General features: G+C 52.7%; 2 protein-coding genes across 6 annotated transcripts in view; both read left to right on the top strand.

Annotated features, from left to right (window-relative positions):
* LOC125928083 (zinc finger protein 688-like) overlaps window positions 1-6,738 on the top strand; it is a 52,880-nt gene extending 46,142 nt beyond the window's left edge. For 2 of the 4 annotated variants that reach the window (XM_049638645.1, XM_049638649.1), the window contains exon 4: window positions 4,736-6,735. In XM_049638645.1, the coding sequence (XP_049494602.1) occupies window positions 4,736-4,832 (97 nt within the window). In that variant the 3' untranslated portion in view covers window positions 4,833-6,735. Of the gene's footprint in view, window positions 1-4,735 lie in introns of all 4 variants that reach the window. The other 2 variants (XM_049638648.1, XM_049638647.1) reach the window with 2 other exon arrangements.
* A 422-nt stretch (window positions 6,739-7,160) lies between these two features.
* Window positions 7,161-16,047, top strand: LOC125928086 (zinc finger protein 764-like). Of its 2 annotated transcripts, XR_007459552.1 has the most exons (4): window positions 7,161-8,699; window positions 8,852-8,965; window positions 9,701-12,837; window positions 15,070-16,047. XR_007459552.1 is itself a non-coding variant. In XM_049638651.1 (3 exons), exons 1-3 carry the CDS (start codon window positions 8,504-8,506, stop codon window positions 10,612-10,614), a joined length of 1,224 nt encoding a protein of 407 aa, XP_049494608.1. In that variant the 5' UTR covers window positions 7,161-8,503; the 3' UTR covers window positions 10,615-12,956. The 2 variants fall into 2 exon arrangements, 1 of the variants encoding a protein (XP_049494608.1); XM_049638651.1 differs by lacking the exon at window positions 15,070-16,047 and having other exon boundaries at window positions 9,701-12,956.
* Window positions 16,048-16,152: the final 105 nt, after the last annotated feature.

The raw sequence follows: 16,152 nt of genomic DNA, 5'->3' as shown, positions 1-16,152 counted from the left end.
TCGGTTAAGCGTCTGACTTTGGCTCAGGTCATGATCTCACAGCATGTGAGTAAGGGCCCTGCTTCAGGCTCTGTGCTGACAGCTCGGAGCCTGGAGCCTGCTTCGGATTCTGCGTCTCCCCCTCTCTCTGCCCCTCCCCTGCTCACGCTCTGTCTCTCTCTCCCTCAAAAAGAAATAAACATTAAGAAAAGAAATTTTTAAATGAGATAATACAGAAGAGAACCTGGCACGTTAGAGTTTAATAAACAGTGGTTATTGTTATTCCAAAACAATACAAAATAGTATGTGAAGAGGGCAAGGAGGAGACCTGGACAGGTCTTCTGATTCAAGGAAGGTTTCCTGGAGGAGGTGGTTCAAACTGGCCTTGAAGGAAAGGAAAGATATCAACCAGATGAGGCATGTATAGGGAGTGGTCAGGGGCTCCACCTGAGTGAAAGGTAAAGAACCAGGTACAGAGTCATAGAAGACACCTGCAGTAACCTGGGAAGGTCACAGATCCCAGCGGGAGGGCTTGGGGTTTACCCTGTAGGCACTCAGGAGCCATAGAAAGGTCTTGAATAGGAGCAGGGCTATTTGACTAGTGCTGTCTGAAGATGTCTTTGTAAAACAGTGTGGAGCGTGAGTAAGGAGACCGGACTAGGAATCCGTTCGGCATTTGCTCCCAGGTAAAGGTGAGTGAGAGCTGCGATCAGGCTAAAGACTTTTTCTTTTCCTTTTTTTTTTTTTTTTTTTTAAGGTTGGTTTATTTTTGAGAGAGAGAGACTTCAAGTAGGGGAGAGGCAGAGAGGGTGAGAGAGAATCCCAAGCAGGCTCCATATAGCACGGAGCCTGACACAGTGCTCAATCCCACTAACTGTGAGGTCTTGACTGGAGTAGAAACCCAGAGTCAGAAGCTTAACCGACTGAGCCACCCGGGTGCCCCCAGCAAGACTGTTTCTTGCAGCTGCTCTGGTTTGCTGACTTTTGAATTGGGGAGAAAGATACTCAGGAGAGGCTTCTGCCATAGAATCTGCATGGCTCGGTGACTGACAATATGAGCTATGAACAAGTAAGCCCCAGAGGGTTCAAGCATGGAGAACTGGAGCAAGGGAGCCAGCAAGTGGGAAGGCGTAGAGGCCAAGGGATGACCAGTCCTAGAGAGGGATGAGTCAAAGAGAAAGGGAAGCTGGAGAGAAGAGGCCCCACCAGGGAGGGAGGAGCAGAACCAGGCACAGTGTATCAAACACAGAGTTGCCCAGGGCAGCTTAAGGCACAGAGGGAGTGCTGTCTGCTTTCTTTCTCATGTATCCATTTAACAAGTAACAAATAGTAAGCATTTGCCATGAACTAGGCACTATTCTGTGTGCAAGATACTGCAGGGAAAACAGACATAGGAACCATTTTGGAACTTACTTTTGAGAAGCGTGGGGAGAGACAAGTGATAAGCCAGTACCTAAGTAAGACAAGGTATTGTAACTAAATAATAAGTACTACAAAGGTACTAAGACAGAGATGTGCTCAAAGTGCCTGTTGCAGATGGGTACTTAGGCCAGGCCTTGGTACAGAGGAGACCTCTGAACGGAGTTCCAAACGATGAGAAAGAACCAAGGGGAAAGGGGTCAAGTGGCAGGATGTGGGAGTGGGGGAGCGCAGGGTTTCAGAGGCTGGGAGTCGGGGGCAGGCAGGGGTTCCCAGACAGACGGAATAGCGGACGCCATGCTCTGAGGTAGGGATGAGTTTGGGTGAGGTGCAGAAAGGACACTAGTGGCTGGATGGAGGAACTGAGTGGAGAAGAATTACAGGTGAGCTTGGAGGAGGGGGAAGGGAGTGGGTCACAGGACTCTGGCTGGCCACGGTGCCAAGTCTGGATTGATTCTAAATATATTGGGAAGCCACTGGGTTATGATTTTTTTTCTTTCTTCTTTTTTTTTTTTGCCTTGTGATAAAATATACACATTTTACCATTTTAAACATTTTTAAGTGTACAGTTTACTGGCATTAAGTACATTTACATTGTGTGCATCCATCACCACCATCCCATCCCTCTCTAGAACTTTTCCATCTTCCCCAGCTGAAACTCGGTACCCATTAAACACTGACTCCCGACTCCTTTCCCCAGGCTCCTGCAACCACCATTCCACCTCCTCTATGAATTTGACTGCTCTAGGGACCTCATAGAAACCACTGGGAGGTTTTGTTTTGTTTTGTTTTTTAATGTTTATTTTTGAAGGATGGGGGGAGGGGCAGAGAGAAAGGGAGACACAGAATCCGAAGCAGGCTCCAGGCTCTGAGCTGTCAGCCCAGAGCCCTACGTGGGGCTGGAACCCACGAGCCGTAGATCATGGCCTGAGCTGAAGTCAGACACTTAACCGACTGAGCCGCCCAGGCGCCCCACCACTGGGAGGTTTTAAGTAGAGTGTCAAGGTGATGTGATTTGCAAACCCATTCTGGCTGCCCTAAGAATGGGCTGCAGTGGGACAAGCAGAGTGGAAATGGAGAGTAGCAGAAGGACCAGAGGTAACCACTGAGAATTAAAAGGACAGGACCTGTCTGTGGGCTGGATGTGGGGGCTGAGGCATCAGAGGAGCCTGGAATGATGATAAGGTTTTGGCTGAGTGAGGAGGTGGAATGGAGGAGCCAGTTCCTGGGGGGGGCCCTGGGGTGGGGGGTGGGGGCGACGACAGGGTGGACTGCAGCATTTTAGAGCTGGAAGGGAGCGCTTGGGAGCTGGTTCCAAAGGTTTAAGCAGGGTTTAGGAAGCTGTGGGTGGAACAGGTTTCTTTGCTGAGGAGGGGTGTGGGGAAGAATGCTTGTTCTTTCCAGAAGCTCTCCTGTAAATACTGTTCCACAGAATACGCTCTGAGAAAGGCTGAGGCCCGGTCTTAAAGACCTTATTTAAGATCACACAGTTGAATTAGGGGCAGAGGTAGGCTTGGAACCCAAAGCTCTCGATTTCTCAGTGGGTGAGCCTGCTCTTTTCACTACACCAGGCTGCAGTGTCAGATGGATGGGACAGGCAAAAGCTGGAAGCCCAGAGACCAGCCAGGTGACCCAGGCCCAAACCATCAAGGGCCTAAGCAAGAGGAGCCCACTGGTGACAGCTGCAACAGAGTGCCTTTTGGGAAGCCTGTCACCCTTCCTCCAGAGCAATTTCACATACCTCCGAAACACCTGAATGACACACACATATATTTTTTGCCCTGACATGACCCTTAAATACAACCCTTTTACTTACTTTCAATACTTACCAGAACCTGTCATTTTTTTTCTCTTTACATTTATATGACAGTATGGAATTGTACATGCGACCAGAAACAGCTCTTCTGCCCTCCTATCCACCTCGCATTACGACTACATCTTGGTCACCTGGCTTGAAACCCTACCTCTCTCTGGTTGCTGAGGTTGTACGTTCAATTGTTTGAGGCATTACAACATGAGTTCTGGAGTTAGGCTGCCTGGGTTTGAATCCTGGCTTCACCACTTACTAGCTGTGTGGCCTGGGGCAAGGTCACCCCTCGGGCCTCAGCTTCCTGATCCAGAAGGGCACTTATCTTTGAGGGATTGTAAGGGTTAAATGAGTTAACCGGAGGAAGCACTTAGAACAGTCTGGCATACAGTAAATGATCAAAGTAACATTATTGATGTCTTAGTCGTTATCACAGAACCCACTGCAGCCCCTGTACAGGCTGCCATTGTTCTCTTAGAGGAGCCTGGGCTTGGGAAATCCGGGAGCACCTTCAACTGGAGTATCAAAACAGTTGAGGGGCGCCTGGGGGGTCGACTTCAGCTCAGGTCATGATCTCACAGTCCGCGAGTTCGAGCCCCCCCCATCAGGCTCTGTGCTGACAGCCCAGAACCTAGAGCCTGGAGCCTGCTTCAGCTTCTGTGTCTCCCTGTCTCTCTCTCTGCCCCTCCCCTGCTCATGCTCTGTCTCTGTCTCAAAAATAAATAAAAATATTTAAAAAACAACAGTTGAGCCATGTCTTTCAGTAACTCATCTACTTTTTATACAGTCATCACTTAAATGGAGAATGCTGTTCATTTTCAGTAGGTCAGCAGGGGTCAGTACATTCAAAGTCTTCAGCTGCTTTTCTGGAACAGGCCTGGAGGAAGCAGGGCGAGATGGTGGAAGAGGCTCGAATTTAGTAGGAGTCTCAAGACCTGGAGTCACTAACGGGTTGCCTGACCTTGGGAACAACTAGGTTTGTTTCCTCTTCAGTCAAATAGCTGAATTCTAAGGCATCCAGAGGCATCTGGCCCAGTGTCCTCCGTTAAAGACACAGCAAATGGGAGCGCCTGGGTGGTTCAGTCGGTTAAGCGACCGACTTCGGCTCAGGTAATGATCCCACGTTTCATGGGTTCCAGCCCCGTGTTGGGCTCTGTGCTGACAGCTCCGAGCCTGGAGCCTGCTTCGGATTCTGTGTCTCCCTCTCTCTCTGCCCCTCCCCTGCTTGCTCGCGCTCTCTCTCAAAAATAAATTAAAACATTAAAAAAAAGCTTTTAATAAAAAAAAAAAAGACGTAGCAAATGTATGGAAATACCACAGACAGGCTATATCTGGAGGCATTTAAGAAACGGTGAGGAGGCGTCACAGAATATCATGCTGTACCTTGCAAATGAAAAAAATATTTTTGAGCAATGAACTAACTTGCTGAACATAATCTTTCTTGTAAGACCGGAATGGGCCCTCTGACCCGGATTGAGAGAAGGTCACCAGGCCGGCAGCCCCTAGTCCTGGCCCCCTTTCCCTCCGTAGGACCCCGGGCCGCCGCCGGCGCTCACGCACCGGAGCCTCTTCCCCTTTGCCTCGCCAAACGGGAGCACAGACGCCGAAGCGGCCACGGCCATCTTAACTATGGGCAAGAGGGCCTCCCAAGAGAGCTGGCGGAACAGCAGAAGACAACTCGAGGGCGGAATACACCAGGTTATTACCACCAGACCCATAATGATGCTATTAAATGCTTCGCTCTAAAATTGGAAGACGCTGGAGTGCCACCATCTTTTCTGAGGGCGCGTTTATTTTCTCGGACCTGGGACCACCAACTTCGCGTAACGGACCGTTTCTCGCCGTCCTAGAGCGGCCCCGCCGAGGCTACTTCCGGCCGCCTAGGCCCGGAAGAGCCCAGCTCCCCGGAGGCGGAATCCCGGGCGTCTCTCCTTGGGGGGTGGGGGTGGGGACCCCGACTCCGTCCTTGGCCCAGTTCCCGGCGCCCTGCTGAGGTGCCCGCTAAGGCCGGTCAGGAAGGAGAAGGGGAGAAAAGGCCGAGGGTTGCGAACTTCGTGAAGGTGGCCGCGTATTTCTTCCCCGAGGAATGGGGATATCTCTGGCCCGTGCCGTCGGCTGTGTGCCGGAACGTGATGCGGGAGACCTACACCTACTTGGGTGCGCTCCGTGAGGTCTGGTCGTCCCGCATCTCAAGGGAAGGGGGCGGGTGAGGTGCGTAAGTCTGGGTGCCAGACTCGCCCCCACTTCTCCCCTAGGTTGGGTTCGTTTCCCGTGATCCCCGCCAGATCGGCCTGAAACTTATAACTGATCCTCTTCTACCCGACACCTCCAGTGGCTCCCCAGGACTTACGCAAAAAGTTCAGAACCTGTGTACCATAGCGTGAAGGCCCGTGGCACGCTAATCTCCTCTTCCAATTCAAACCCAATCTCTCCCTACAGGCGAATGATCCCATGGGTTCCAGCTACATGAAATCTGTGTTTTGGAGGACAGACATCTAACTAGATGACCCTAATGCAACATCTTTTGTGAGCTCTTCTGTCTCATGTAGGAAGACTCAACTGCAGCTTTTTAGCTCTGTAGCTCTGCCTGAAGGTCTCCCTACTGCGCCCCCATAGCTAATAGGTGACATCGCTCTCCCTTAGTTTAAATTTAGAGCTTAGTGTAAACTTAGAGCAGGAATCTTATCTTGGTTCACCAACGTCTCCAACACCCAGAACACCTAGAACAATGCCTGCCACACAAGAGATGCCCAATATGTTTTCTTTAAATAATGAGTTTTTTCTTGAGTGCTTTGGGTTCTTCCCCAGGACTCCCAGACTCCAAACCAGTCCTCATCTCCTGGGGGGAGCAGGAGGCCCAGCTGTGGGGTTTAGATGCTCAGGATCCCCAAGAGGATGCCAGAGAGAAAGAAGGATGAGAGGTGGGGGTAATGTCTCAGTTCCAGCTGGAAGGGAACATGTTTTGTTGAACAAGAAACACCATCATGTTCCTTACTACTTTTTGCTGACCTGAATTTATGATTACCCACTGGAGACTGGAGTCTTGACCTTCTCTTTCTCAATTGACTGTGGCATCCAGTGGTCCCATGGCCAGGTCACAGTATGAATCATCCAAACTCTGACAGTGGCAGTGTCTGAATTAAAGCTTAGGATGGAGGCCGTTCACCTTTTTGTCCCCAGGTGCCTGTACCTTGTAACAGCTGCTCCTCTGGATGAGGGTATCTCTTTGGGTTGGTTTCAAAGTAGAAATGGCCCTGACTTGTGACCCCCTCGATTGTGACCAACACAGTCTAGGTGGGTGCTTCCAGGGGCTAGGTACCCATCTGCAGTTGTGAAGGTTGAGTAGAGTTTGAATCTACTGTGTTTCACAACAGCCACTCAGAAAAATGATACATTTGGAAGGGGTCAGCAGAAGGAGTCTATTTGGGAGATGTCATGAGCCCCTGGGGTGAGAGACACTAGCTTGGCTTCGAGCCTGTGGCCAAGGGTGCCTGTATGTAGCCAGGCCTTTCCCAAGCCCCAACTCTACACCCAGCCTCAGTGTCTGCTACTCACACAGCACCCTACACCAAGTGCAGGCATGATTTGGCATGACCTTTCACCTGGAGAGGGACTCTGTGCCTGCAGCTAGTGTGGCCACTCCTTCTGCCATAGCTAGTACCTTTCATGCTCCCTGCTGACTCACACAGGCAAGCTGTTTTATTCCTGTCTCCAGTGTGGGAGGTACTTTAGTCAGAGAACCACCAGGAGACCCCGGCCTGGTGCCATGGACCTCAGGGGCTGACATGGGTGTGAATCCTGCCCTGGGTTCTTCCTCAGGAGCATCCAGACCCCTCTGTGGGTTTTCAGCACTCCCAGAGCTCTTCTAGGCCTGTGTGTGAGAGGCACCACCATGAGGAGCGGGCACTGACAGATGAGAAAACCCCATTAGTCTTATGGAAATCTGTTTTTCTTTCTTATGTCCTTCAGTGGTGTGAGAGGCTAGGAGGAACTACGGCTCAGTCGAGTCCCTGGGCAAATCTGCATGCTTACCTTTTCCAGGCTTTTTGTCTTTTCCTTTTCCCCTTTTCTGCTGTGATCAACTCTACTTGCCCAGCTCCTCCGATGTGGGGAGACGTGTCCACCAGATACAAGGTGTTGGGCGCAAGGCTCAGGGAGGCCTCTGGAAGGAGGCAAGCAGAGAAAAGCTCCAGACTAGACCCCAGACCTGCTGAAGGGAAGTGCATTCCCATGAGGTGTGTGAAATGCTGTGATTTAGCTGACCAAAGGAAAATGATCAAGTCTTCTTAGGGAAGGGTATTTATGAAGGCAAGTAGGGACACAGAGTAAGCTGTCAATTAAATGTGTGGAGGGAGGGGGGTTCAAGGTAGAAATGATGGAGAGAGTTGGTGCCGTTTCCGTGATAAAGACCCCAAGAGGAGCAGGCTGGAGGACCAAAGGGATGAGTTCAGTTGCAGCCGTGACTAGTCCAAGGTGCTAGTTAGTGGGACATTCACGCAGGGCAAGGGCGGCAGGAGGCTCTGTGATGAGGAGTTTATGAGCCAGGCTCGAGCTAGAGGTAAACAGACGTTAGAGAGGCCTCCTGCAGGGCAAGTGGGGGAGAGTAAGCTTGCAGAAAGCGGGTCCTTCTGACCTTTTACAGACCCTATCCTACTCTCCCCCAGCTGCCCCCACCATCTCCTGAAATAGAAGCTCCCAGAACATCAGGCTCGAACAAGCGTCCAGTAGAGAAGGTTCTCTTTTACCCCACTACATTTTTCTCCTTTCAACATTCGGAAAAGGCTGCTGTCATCCAGTGACGGGTGGAAACCCATTTAGGAACGTGGAATTCACAAAGGCAGAGCCTGGGCGGGGTCAGGCCGGACCTCCCGCCGCGCCCGTGCCTTCTGCAAACCCTGGCGGGGCTGAGACTGCGCCTCCCGGCGTGACGGGTGCGGGAACCGATGCGGGGCAGTGGTGGCCCGCCGCCCCTCCGTGGGCCGGGCGGAGCGGGCCGCCCTTACCGGCATTTGTAGCCGTCGCGGCCATTTTGGCTGAGGGCTCGAGGACAAAGCCACCTGGAGACCCCGGGGGAGGCGTCATCTGGGCACGGTTGCGTAGGAGCAACGTTCGCGCGACGCGTTGCCGCCATTTCTTTCTGATGGTCTGTGTCCCTTCGGCTGGCAGCTCTTGGTCGTTGGCCAGCGGGGTGGGCCCTCGAGGGGCCGGCTGCCGCGCTCCCGGCCTTCCGGCCCGCACCCCGGCCCGGAGGCTGCTTCTGGCGCGGGAGGCTCCCCGGACCCCGGCCCGGCACTTTCCATGGCGCCGCCTCCGGCCCCGCTCCCCGTGGGGGAACCGGACGCGGCCGGGCGCGAGCGGAGGAGGCCGGGCGCCGTGTGCTTCGCGGACGTGGCCGTGTACTTCTCCCCGGAGGAGTGGGGGTGTCTGCGGCCCGCACAGCGGGCCCTGTACCGGGACGTGATGCGGGAGACCTACGGCCACCTGGGCGCGCTCGGTGAGGCCCCGCCTGCTCGCCTGGGCCACCTCCCCGCCCACCCCGCCCGGCCTCCGGGCCGGCTCGGGCAGTGGGAGGCCCTAGGTCCGGGAAGTCGGGACCGCAGGGGGAGGGCCTCCCGGCAGCGTGGGGTTTGCATTCTCCTCCCCCAGGGTTCCGAGGCACCAAGCCAGCCCTCATCTCCTGGGTGGAGGAAGAGGCCGACCTGTGGGGCCCGGATGCCCGGGATCCGGAGGTGGGAGAGTGTCTGACGACAGCAGACACAGGTGAAGTATTGGGTTCTGCGTCTCCTGGGACCTCCTCTGGGCCTGACCCATCCTGCTCCCCTGTGCCAACACCTACCCTGCTCCTCATTTTCTTCCCTGAATTGCTTTCCCAGCTGAGGTTACCATGCCGGCCTCTGCCTAGGCCTCTCCAGCGAATCTGTGCCCCTCACCACTTGTTGGTCCCTAAGCTCTTTTGAGCTTCACATCATCCCTCCCGCCATTTTCCTACCCTCCAGCTTCTCTGCCGCCTTGTGTTTCAGTTTTCTTTCTTTTGGTTATATTTTTGTGGCATCTCCATTCTCTTGGCTTCCACTGTTTTCTTTCTGCAGTTCATCCTTGCACCGTATCCTGTCCCTGTGTACTTGTCAATGCCAGCCACATTCATCCCTCTCTTGTACTGTTCCTGCTGCCTGGACAGCATCCTTAAACATCCACTCCTCCTCCGTGATCCAGCAAAAATGTCCTCCCCTCCCCCATTTCCCTAACTCTGAGGTAGAATGTACGGTGCCCTGTTCCTTCCTTTTTTGTCTCTGCGTCTTTTCTGTCCTCTGCAGCTCAGGAAAAGGTGTCACTCTGAGCTTCCCCGCCTGTACTGAGCCGAGTCCCAGAGGCAGCAGCGGTGGGTCCAGAAGGTGGCTCTGTATCTAAGAGGCTTCTCTGTCACCATTTGGGGTTTGGCTTTAAGGACCAGGACAAGCCAGAGTCTGAGCTCTCTCTCCCCTTACCTCCCGGCAGATTCCAGAAACAAGGAAGAGAAAGGACAAAGAGAAGGGACTGAGGCACTAGAGAAGATCCTCTCTGCGGAAGCTCGGCCTGCTGGGCTGACGACTGTGAAACACCCTTCTGCTGGGCTCCCTTATGGCTTGGAGCAGCCATCCAAGGCACCTCGCCGGGGTCGCCCCCCACTCTGTGCCCATCCCCCTGTCCCGAGGGCAGACCAGCGTCATGGCTGCTACATGTGTGGGAAGAGTTTTGCCTGGCGCTCTACCCTGGTGGAGCACCTGTACACTCACACGGGTGAGAAGCCCTTCTGCTGCCCTGACTGCGGCAAGGGTTTTAGCCAGGCCTCCTCTCTGAGCAAGCACCGGGCCATCCACCGTGGGGAGCGGCCCCACCGCTGCCTGGACTGTGGCCGGGCCTTCACCCAGCGCTCTGCCCTCACCACTCACCTTCGGGTCCACACAGGCGAGAAGCCCTACCGCTGTGCCGACTGCGGCCGCTGCTTTAGCCAGAGCTCTGCCCTCTACCAGCACCAGCGGGTCCACAGTGGCGAGACTCCCTTCCCCTGCGCGGACTGTGGCCGTGCCTTTGCCCACGCGTCAGACCTTCGGCGCCACGTGCGCACCCATACGGGCGAGAAGCCCTACCCATGCCCAGACTGTGGGCGCTGCTTCCGACAGAGCTCCGAAATGGCAGCCCATCGGCGTACCCACAGTGGTGAACGCCCCTACCCCTGTCCTCAGTGTGGCAGGTGCTTTGGCCAGAAGTCAGCCATGGCCAAGCACCAGTGGGTCCATAGGCCTGGTGCTGGAGGGCACAGGGGCCGGAGTGCCAGCGGGTTGCCTGTGCCCTTGGCCCCTGGCCAAGGGGAGCTGGACCCACCTGTGGGCTTCCAGCACTACCCGGAAATATTCCAGGAGTGTGGGTGATGGTGATGGTCTGTAAGATGGCAAGGCAAAGGGTGAAGGTCTAGGCATTGCCTGAGGCCCAGGCTTAGCTCAGGGGCTTGAACCTCTGTGGCAGCTCCAGGGAGGTCACAGAATTCTGGACAAGAGGTGGACCTGGGGGACGAGGACCATCTTATCTTAGGCCTTCACAAGCTTGATCTGTTGACACCTTGCTCCCAGATTCTAGAAGCCCCCTTTGCTGAGTTAGGGCTGAGGTAAGCACTTCCACAAGACATCCACTGTGGGGGAAGAAAAGACCCGTTTCTCAGCCTAGACGTGTCAAGAGGATTGAGGTAGAAGAGAACTTTATTCTACCCGTTGTCTTTTTACTGCAGGGCTTGAAAACTGATGGCCGTGTACTGAATCTGGCTCGCAGCAACATTTAAAACATTACTTTTGGCCCAACCAGCATTTTCAAGTGTCCCAAAATCTTGGTTAAGATTTAAAAGGATATTGCGCGCAAAAATTCAGGTTTCTGGGCTCTTTTGAAAAATCCAAAGATTTGGGAACTTGACCTGCGCTCCCACGAAACCTCAATTGGAGGAGCCTAGGAGCAGCTGTCCAGCACGCCCACCACTCCATGTCACCTCCTGACTAGCATCAGCTGGCACTTGTCATTACTTGTCCATGCCCCTGGGTAAAGCAGGCCCTCTTTATCTGGCATTTCCCCCTCATTTTACATGACCTCTTGGTTTCTTCTAGTCATTTGAGTTTGCAAACCGGTCCACAGCATTCATGTTCTCCTGAATCAGGGATTCAGGTAGCATGTATGTGAAAGGGTGGCAGGAGAGAAGTAAAAGCAGGCTTTATTTCAGATGTTTGCTGTATCACATTCTCTGATTTACAAAGTACTGTCTTGTCCATCAACTCATTTTGTCCTCATAACCACCTGAGGAAGGAACCATCTTGCTTGGAAAGGACAGTCCAGTCAGGAAGAGGCTGTCAGGATTGTATATTTTGCCCCAGACCGAGTGGTATCTCTGTCAGGCCACGGTATGACTCTCAGCTGACCGGCAGTTCCTGTGTTTGAAGAGGAAGGCTCTGAATGTGCCCTCCAGTCTTTCTCGGGCCACCCTGGGAGAGCCCTTTTGCTCAGGCTTTAAGCCACCCTCGAGCCAGCGAGGAGGGCCTCGTCATCTTTTTGAACTGGAAGGGATCTTGGCTTTTCCATCCTTTTTTCATCTGGGGACTCTGAGACTGGGGGAGGCCAAACAACCTGTCCAAGGTCACATACAGAGTGATATTCCAGGGTTCTTGGTCTACAGCTGTCTTGGCCACAGCACTCCTGAGTTCCTTGCCAGTGTCTCAGCCAAGGTTCTGGAGGCATCTGCTCACTCCCTATAATGGCTCTAAGCAATGACCTGGACTAGGGACAGAGGAACCCAGTATCGGTGAAGCCCAGGCACAAGATGACTGACAAAACACACATAGCAGAGCAAGGCAAGAGAGAAACCAGCCTAAGATGAGAGTTCCAGGGCAAACAGAAGCAAAGCTTGCCTCTTCTCCTTTTTAACTACTGCCCATCACAAACAAAGGGGTCAGGCCAGGAACATGTGGGATTAGCAGCCAAGGGACCCGTGCTCATCTTTATTCCCAAGCTGTATCACCTGTGACTCCATTATCCACCTACTACCAGTTCCTCTGTGGTCAAGTCCAGCCTTGCCCAGGTGATGAAGCAGCCAGCCAGGAGTGGACCCGTTCCTGCCTCTGGCCAGGATGACCCTTCACCTTCACCTCAAGGAGTAATACCAGGGTCTTGTGTCTTCTGCTAGCCTGTATGCACTTGCTTTCTTCACCCAACTCAGCCCCAGTCGTGTCTGGCCTACGTTAGGAAGAAACCAGATTTGTTGTAAAGGAAGAGGTAGAAAATTTGGTGAAAAGACACTGTTCAGGTGAAGTAATCAACTGACTTGATTCCAACTTAATCTTCAAATCGGACCTTACCAAGACCTGACTTACCCTAAATTTTACTGGGAGGATTGGCTTATGCGCCACCTTGTCACAAGGGGGACGTGAAGTGAAAAGAGCACCTTGGCAACAGGAGCTACATTTGTATCAGCTTTTAATTCCCTAGAGAAGCCAGTGTACAACCCTTCCCTTGCCTAAACCCTCAGAACGGCCTGGGGAAAGCCCAGCCTGCAACACCAGTTGTCAGCTCAGCTTCAAAGCCAGATCTGGACCCTGCCCGCAGCTTACCAATTAAAGGTACCATAATTACTACTTTCTCTGAGTGCTTTGAAGTTTGCAAGGCTTGCTTAGGGGCCCAAAACCAGACCCAGCTCCTCTGCTTCCTGCCTTTGTGACCCAACGTTCCACCATTTAATCTAATTAAAAATTTTTTTTTAAAAACATTTATTTATTTTTGAGAGACAGAGACAGCACAAGCAGGGGAGGAGCAGAGAGAGAGGGAGACACAGAATTTAAAGCAGGCTCCAGGCTCGGAGCTGTCAGCACAGAGCCTGACGCGGGGCTCGAATTCACGGACCTCGAGATCATGACCTGAGCTGAAGTCAGCTGTCTAACCAACTGAGCCACCCAGGCGCTCCTAATCAATTTTTTAGTGTAATGAAATAACTTATGGCTCAGCCTCACTCTGTTCTCAGCTCCTCATTTCTTGGCATGAATACCGCCACCAGGGATGGAGCTCCCTTTTCTCTCTGCTACCACAGGTCTTTGAGGCTCAGAGCCTGAACAATTTAAGCCAGGAAAACAGTTTTCCTAGGGCTTCCTGGTGCATCAGGAGAGATGCTTGTCTGCACTGGACAAAATGAGCCCCATCCACGTAGCTAGAGTGAAAGGTTGAGGTCATGACCACGTGACCCATTCCTAGCTTGTCCAAGGCATGTAAAATAAGGACAAGTATTGACTTGAGCTTTTAAAGACCCCTAAACAGTTTTGAATGTTCATGTGCATCTTTCTAGGAACAGGATGTGCAAAGATGTTTACAAGCCAAAGAAGCAAAAACCTGCTCTAGGGCAGTTTTTTTTTTTTTTTAATGTTTATTTATTTTTTGAGAGAGATGGGAGTGCAAGTGGGGGAGGGTAAAGAGGTGGGGAGACAGAATCCAAAGCAGGCTCCAGGCTCTGAGCTATCAGCACACAGTCTAACACAGGGCTTGAATTTGTGAACTGTGAGATCATGACCTGAGCCAAAGTTGGACGCTTAACTTAGCCATCCAGGCGCCTCTATGCCAGAATTTTTTCAAAATAAGGCCTTTCTGCCACAGAATCCCATGCAGTAACTTTAAAATGTAGCTAGCTTCCTGGGTTCTGTCTCTGGCCTATTGAATCAGAATCTCCTGGGATGGAATCTTATGCCTGGTAATGATGCGCTGAGCAAAACATTACTTTCTAGCTGCTCTTAATTTTGCAAAATGTGTCAGGTCAGAGGATGACCTAGCCATACACAAAGACTCCCATTTTCTTTGTTTGTCCCAAAGGGGCCTGTGCCATGGCTGAGCTTTTCCTGGGGACCTGAAATCTTGAAAATACAGGGGCATCTCTTGTAGCATCTGACAGAAGGCCTCTTAGAGGGCTTGTCTGTTGCATGCAGGGAAATGACAGTTCACGCAGAAGCCCCCTCACACTGAGAAACTTTGCTCGGGTGTTGGCTAAGTTGGCTGGACCATAAGCCTTGGCCGCACAGTCAATAGCTCTGCCCCAGTGCTGCTGCACACCAGGAATGATGCTGTGGACAAGGTGCCCACCCCCCCCCCCCCCCCCCCCCAATTCAGGACACACACACAGCTCTTCCTCACCAGGGCACAGTGATAGAATAAGGTCAGTGGACTCCTGCCTTGGATTAGTTGGTGCTGGGTCAAGTTGGAACCTGCATCAGAGGATTCCCTGTGCTTAGGGCCTCTCACTGCTATGGCTGGTTGCTTCTCAAAGGTCCATTGCGTGGATAGGACTGGTACTGGAGGAGCCTACCAGGAAGTCAGCCACTCTTTCACTCTAGGCACTAGTAAGACTGAATTTCCATGGGGAAATGCTATGGTGCCAGAGGAGCCTGAAGCCCTGGCCTGACTCCTGCTATACGTGGGGCTTGTGGAGAGTATAGGTGATGGGACCACTTCAGAGCTGTGGCTGGAGGCCTCGCCACACACTTTGCAGGGAACAACTGCTCTCCTGTGTAAATTTTCTGGTGGGTAAGCAGCTTGGCGGTCAGAGAAAAAGCGTCTAATGAAGGAGACTTGTTCTCATTTGTGTGAGTGCGTGAGTACTGTATTCTGCCCACGTGGACCATCTAGTGCTGGGCAGTGTGAGCCATCCTTGCCAAAGGCTTTAGGATAGGTGTGGAGGTGGAAGCTGTTCCTCTGGAGGGGAAACTACTCCTGCTTTATTTCTAGGAAGATAATTGTGATTCTGCTTGTAAGCCTGCTTTCTCTAGGCTTTTACCGCTTGGAATTCTCCAGATTCTTGTTCTCATCTCTTTCAGGAGAATAGAAGATGCCATCTTTCCTCCTAACCACTTTCTTCCCTTCATTTGTCTGAGAAGGCAACAAGAAAACACAATCATGGCTCCTGATCATGCATACAGGGAGAATTTGGCTCATCAACTGTCAAGAACACTACCAAAATAGTTTCAGCAGCAAGGGTGAGAGGAAAAAAAAAAAAAAAAAAAAAAGGGACAAGCATTGGATCCTATGAAGTTGTCTTTCCAGGGTCACTTTTTCCTTGATTCAGAGCTGCACGTAGGGCAGTGTTCCTCAGGTTCCCTTCCTCTACAAGCTTCTATCCCAAGTCAGACAGGACTGGAGAGTTCTTAGCTCCCTTAAAGGCCAGATGGTTCTCTCCTTCTCCTGAACTCCATCACCCTCACGTGGAAGTAACTCCCATAGGATCCCTGTCTCCCTGTGAGAAAGTCCAGGAACTAGGGACTACGGATCCCACTTCAGGGAAGGTGGAAGGGAGAAGCAGGTGATAGAAAAGAAAGCCGCCTCCTTTCTGCGGGAGGATCCGCCAACTGGCCCTTTCAGCACCAGAAACGTGTGGGAGAAAGGAAAGTGCTGGGAAAGGAAGTATGCGGGAGACCGGGGTAGGAAGGTTGTGTGTCTCCAGGTCCCTGGCTTTCTTCAAAAAGGCGAGACGGAATGAAAGGTAAATAGGGGCGGGAAAAGTTCTGAAAGCATACGCCCGACTCTAAAGCAGACGCCAAGCGCCTCCCACTCAGCCCGCTGGCGCTTTTGGCCGCGGGGGTAGGTGGAGCCAGCCTGCGCCCCCTCCACCCAATCAGAAAGGTGCCTCGCGTTCCCTGGCGACCATTAGTGCCTAGCAGTTGGTGTAGAGGGAGGAGGCGGGACGATCGAGCTCTACCGGCCAATCGCTGTAGTCCCTGGGAGGTAGAGGCCGTGTCTCTGGAAACCGGAGGCGGGGCTGTTTCCCTGGCAACGATCCTAGCCCTCCCGGAGGGGGTAGGGTGGAGATTAGGAGGAACCGAGAGGGGAGGGGGCCAGGAGGAGTCGGGGTGGGCGCGCCGATGTGGAGAAGTAGAGTTCGGGTTTGGGGGTGGGAGGGAGGT

This window comes from Panthera uncia, chromosome E3, assembly GCF_023721935.1.
Source record: "Panthera uncia isolate 11264 chromosome E3, Puncia_PCG_1.0, whole genome shotgun sequence".
NCBI lineage: Eukaryota > Metazoa > Chordata > Mammalia > Carnivora > Felidae > Panthera > Panthera uncia.
The sequence above is the reverse complement of the archived record's forward strand: the minus strand, read 5'-3'. Positions and strand labels throughout refer to the sequence as shown.

Bases quoted from the DNA above. Each gene is read 5' to 3' on its own strand.
- LOC125928086 (XM_049638651.1), top strand. From the start codon at position 8,504: ATGGCGCCGCCTCCGGCCCCGCTCCCCGTGGGGGAACCGGACGCGGCC. The intron at 8,700-8,851 runs GTGAGGCCCCGC...CTCCTCCCCCAG, and splicing joins CGGCCACCTGGGCGCGCTCG to GGTTCCGAGGCACCAAGCCA. The intron at 8,966-9,700 runs GTGAAGTATTGG...ACCTCCCGGCAG, and splicing joins TCTGACGACAGCAGACACAG to ATTCCAGAAACAAGGAAGAG.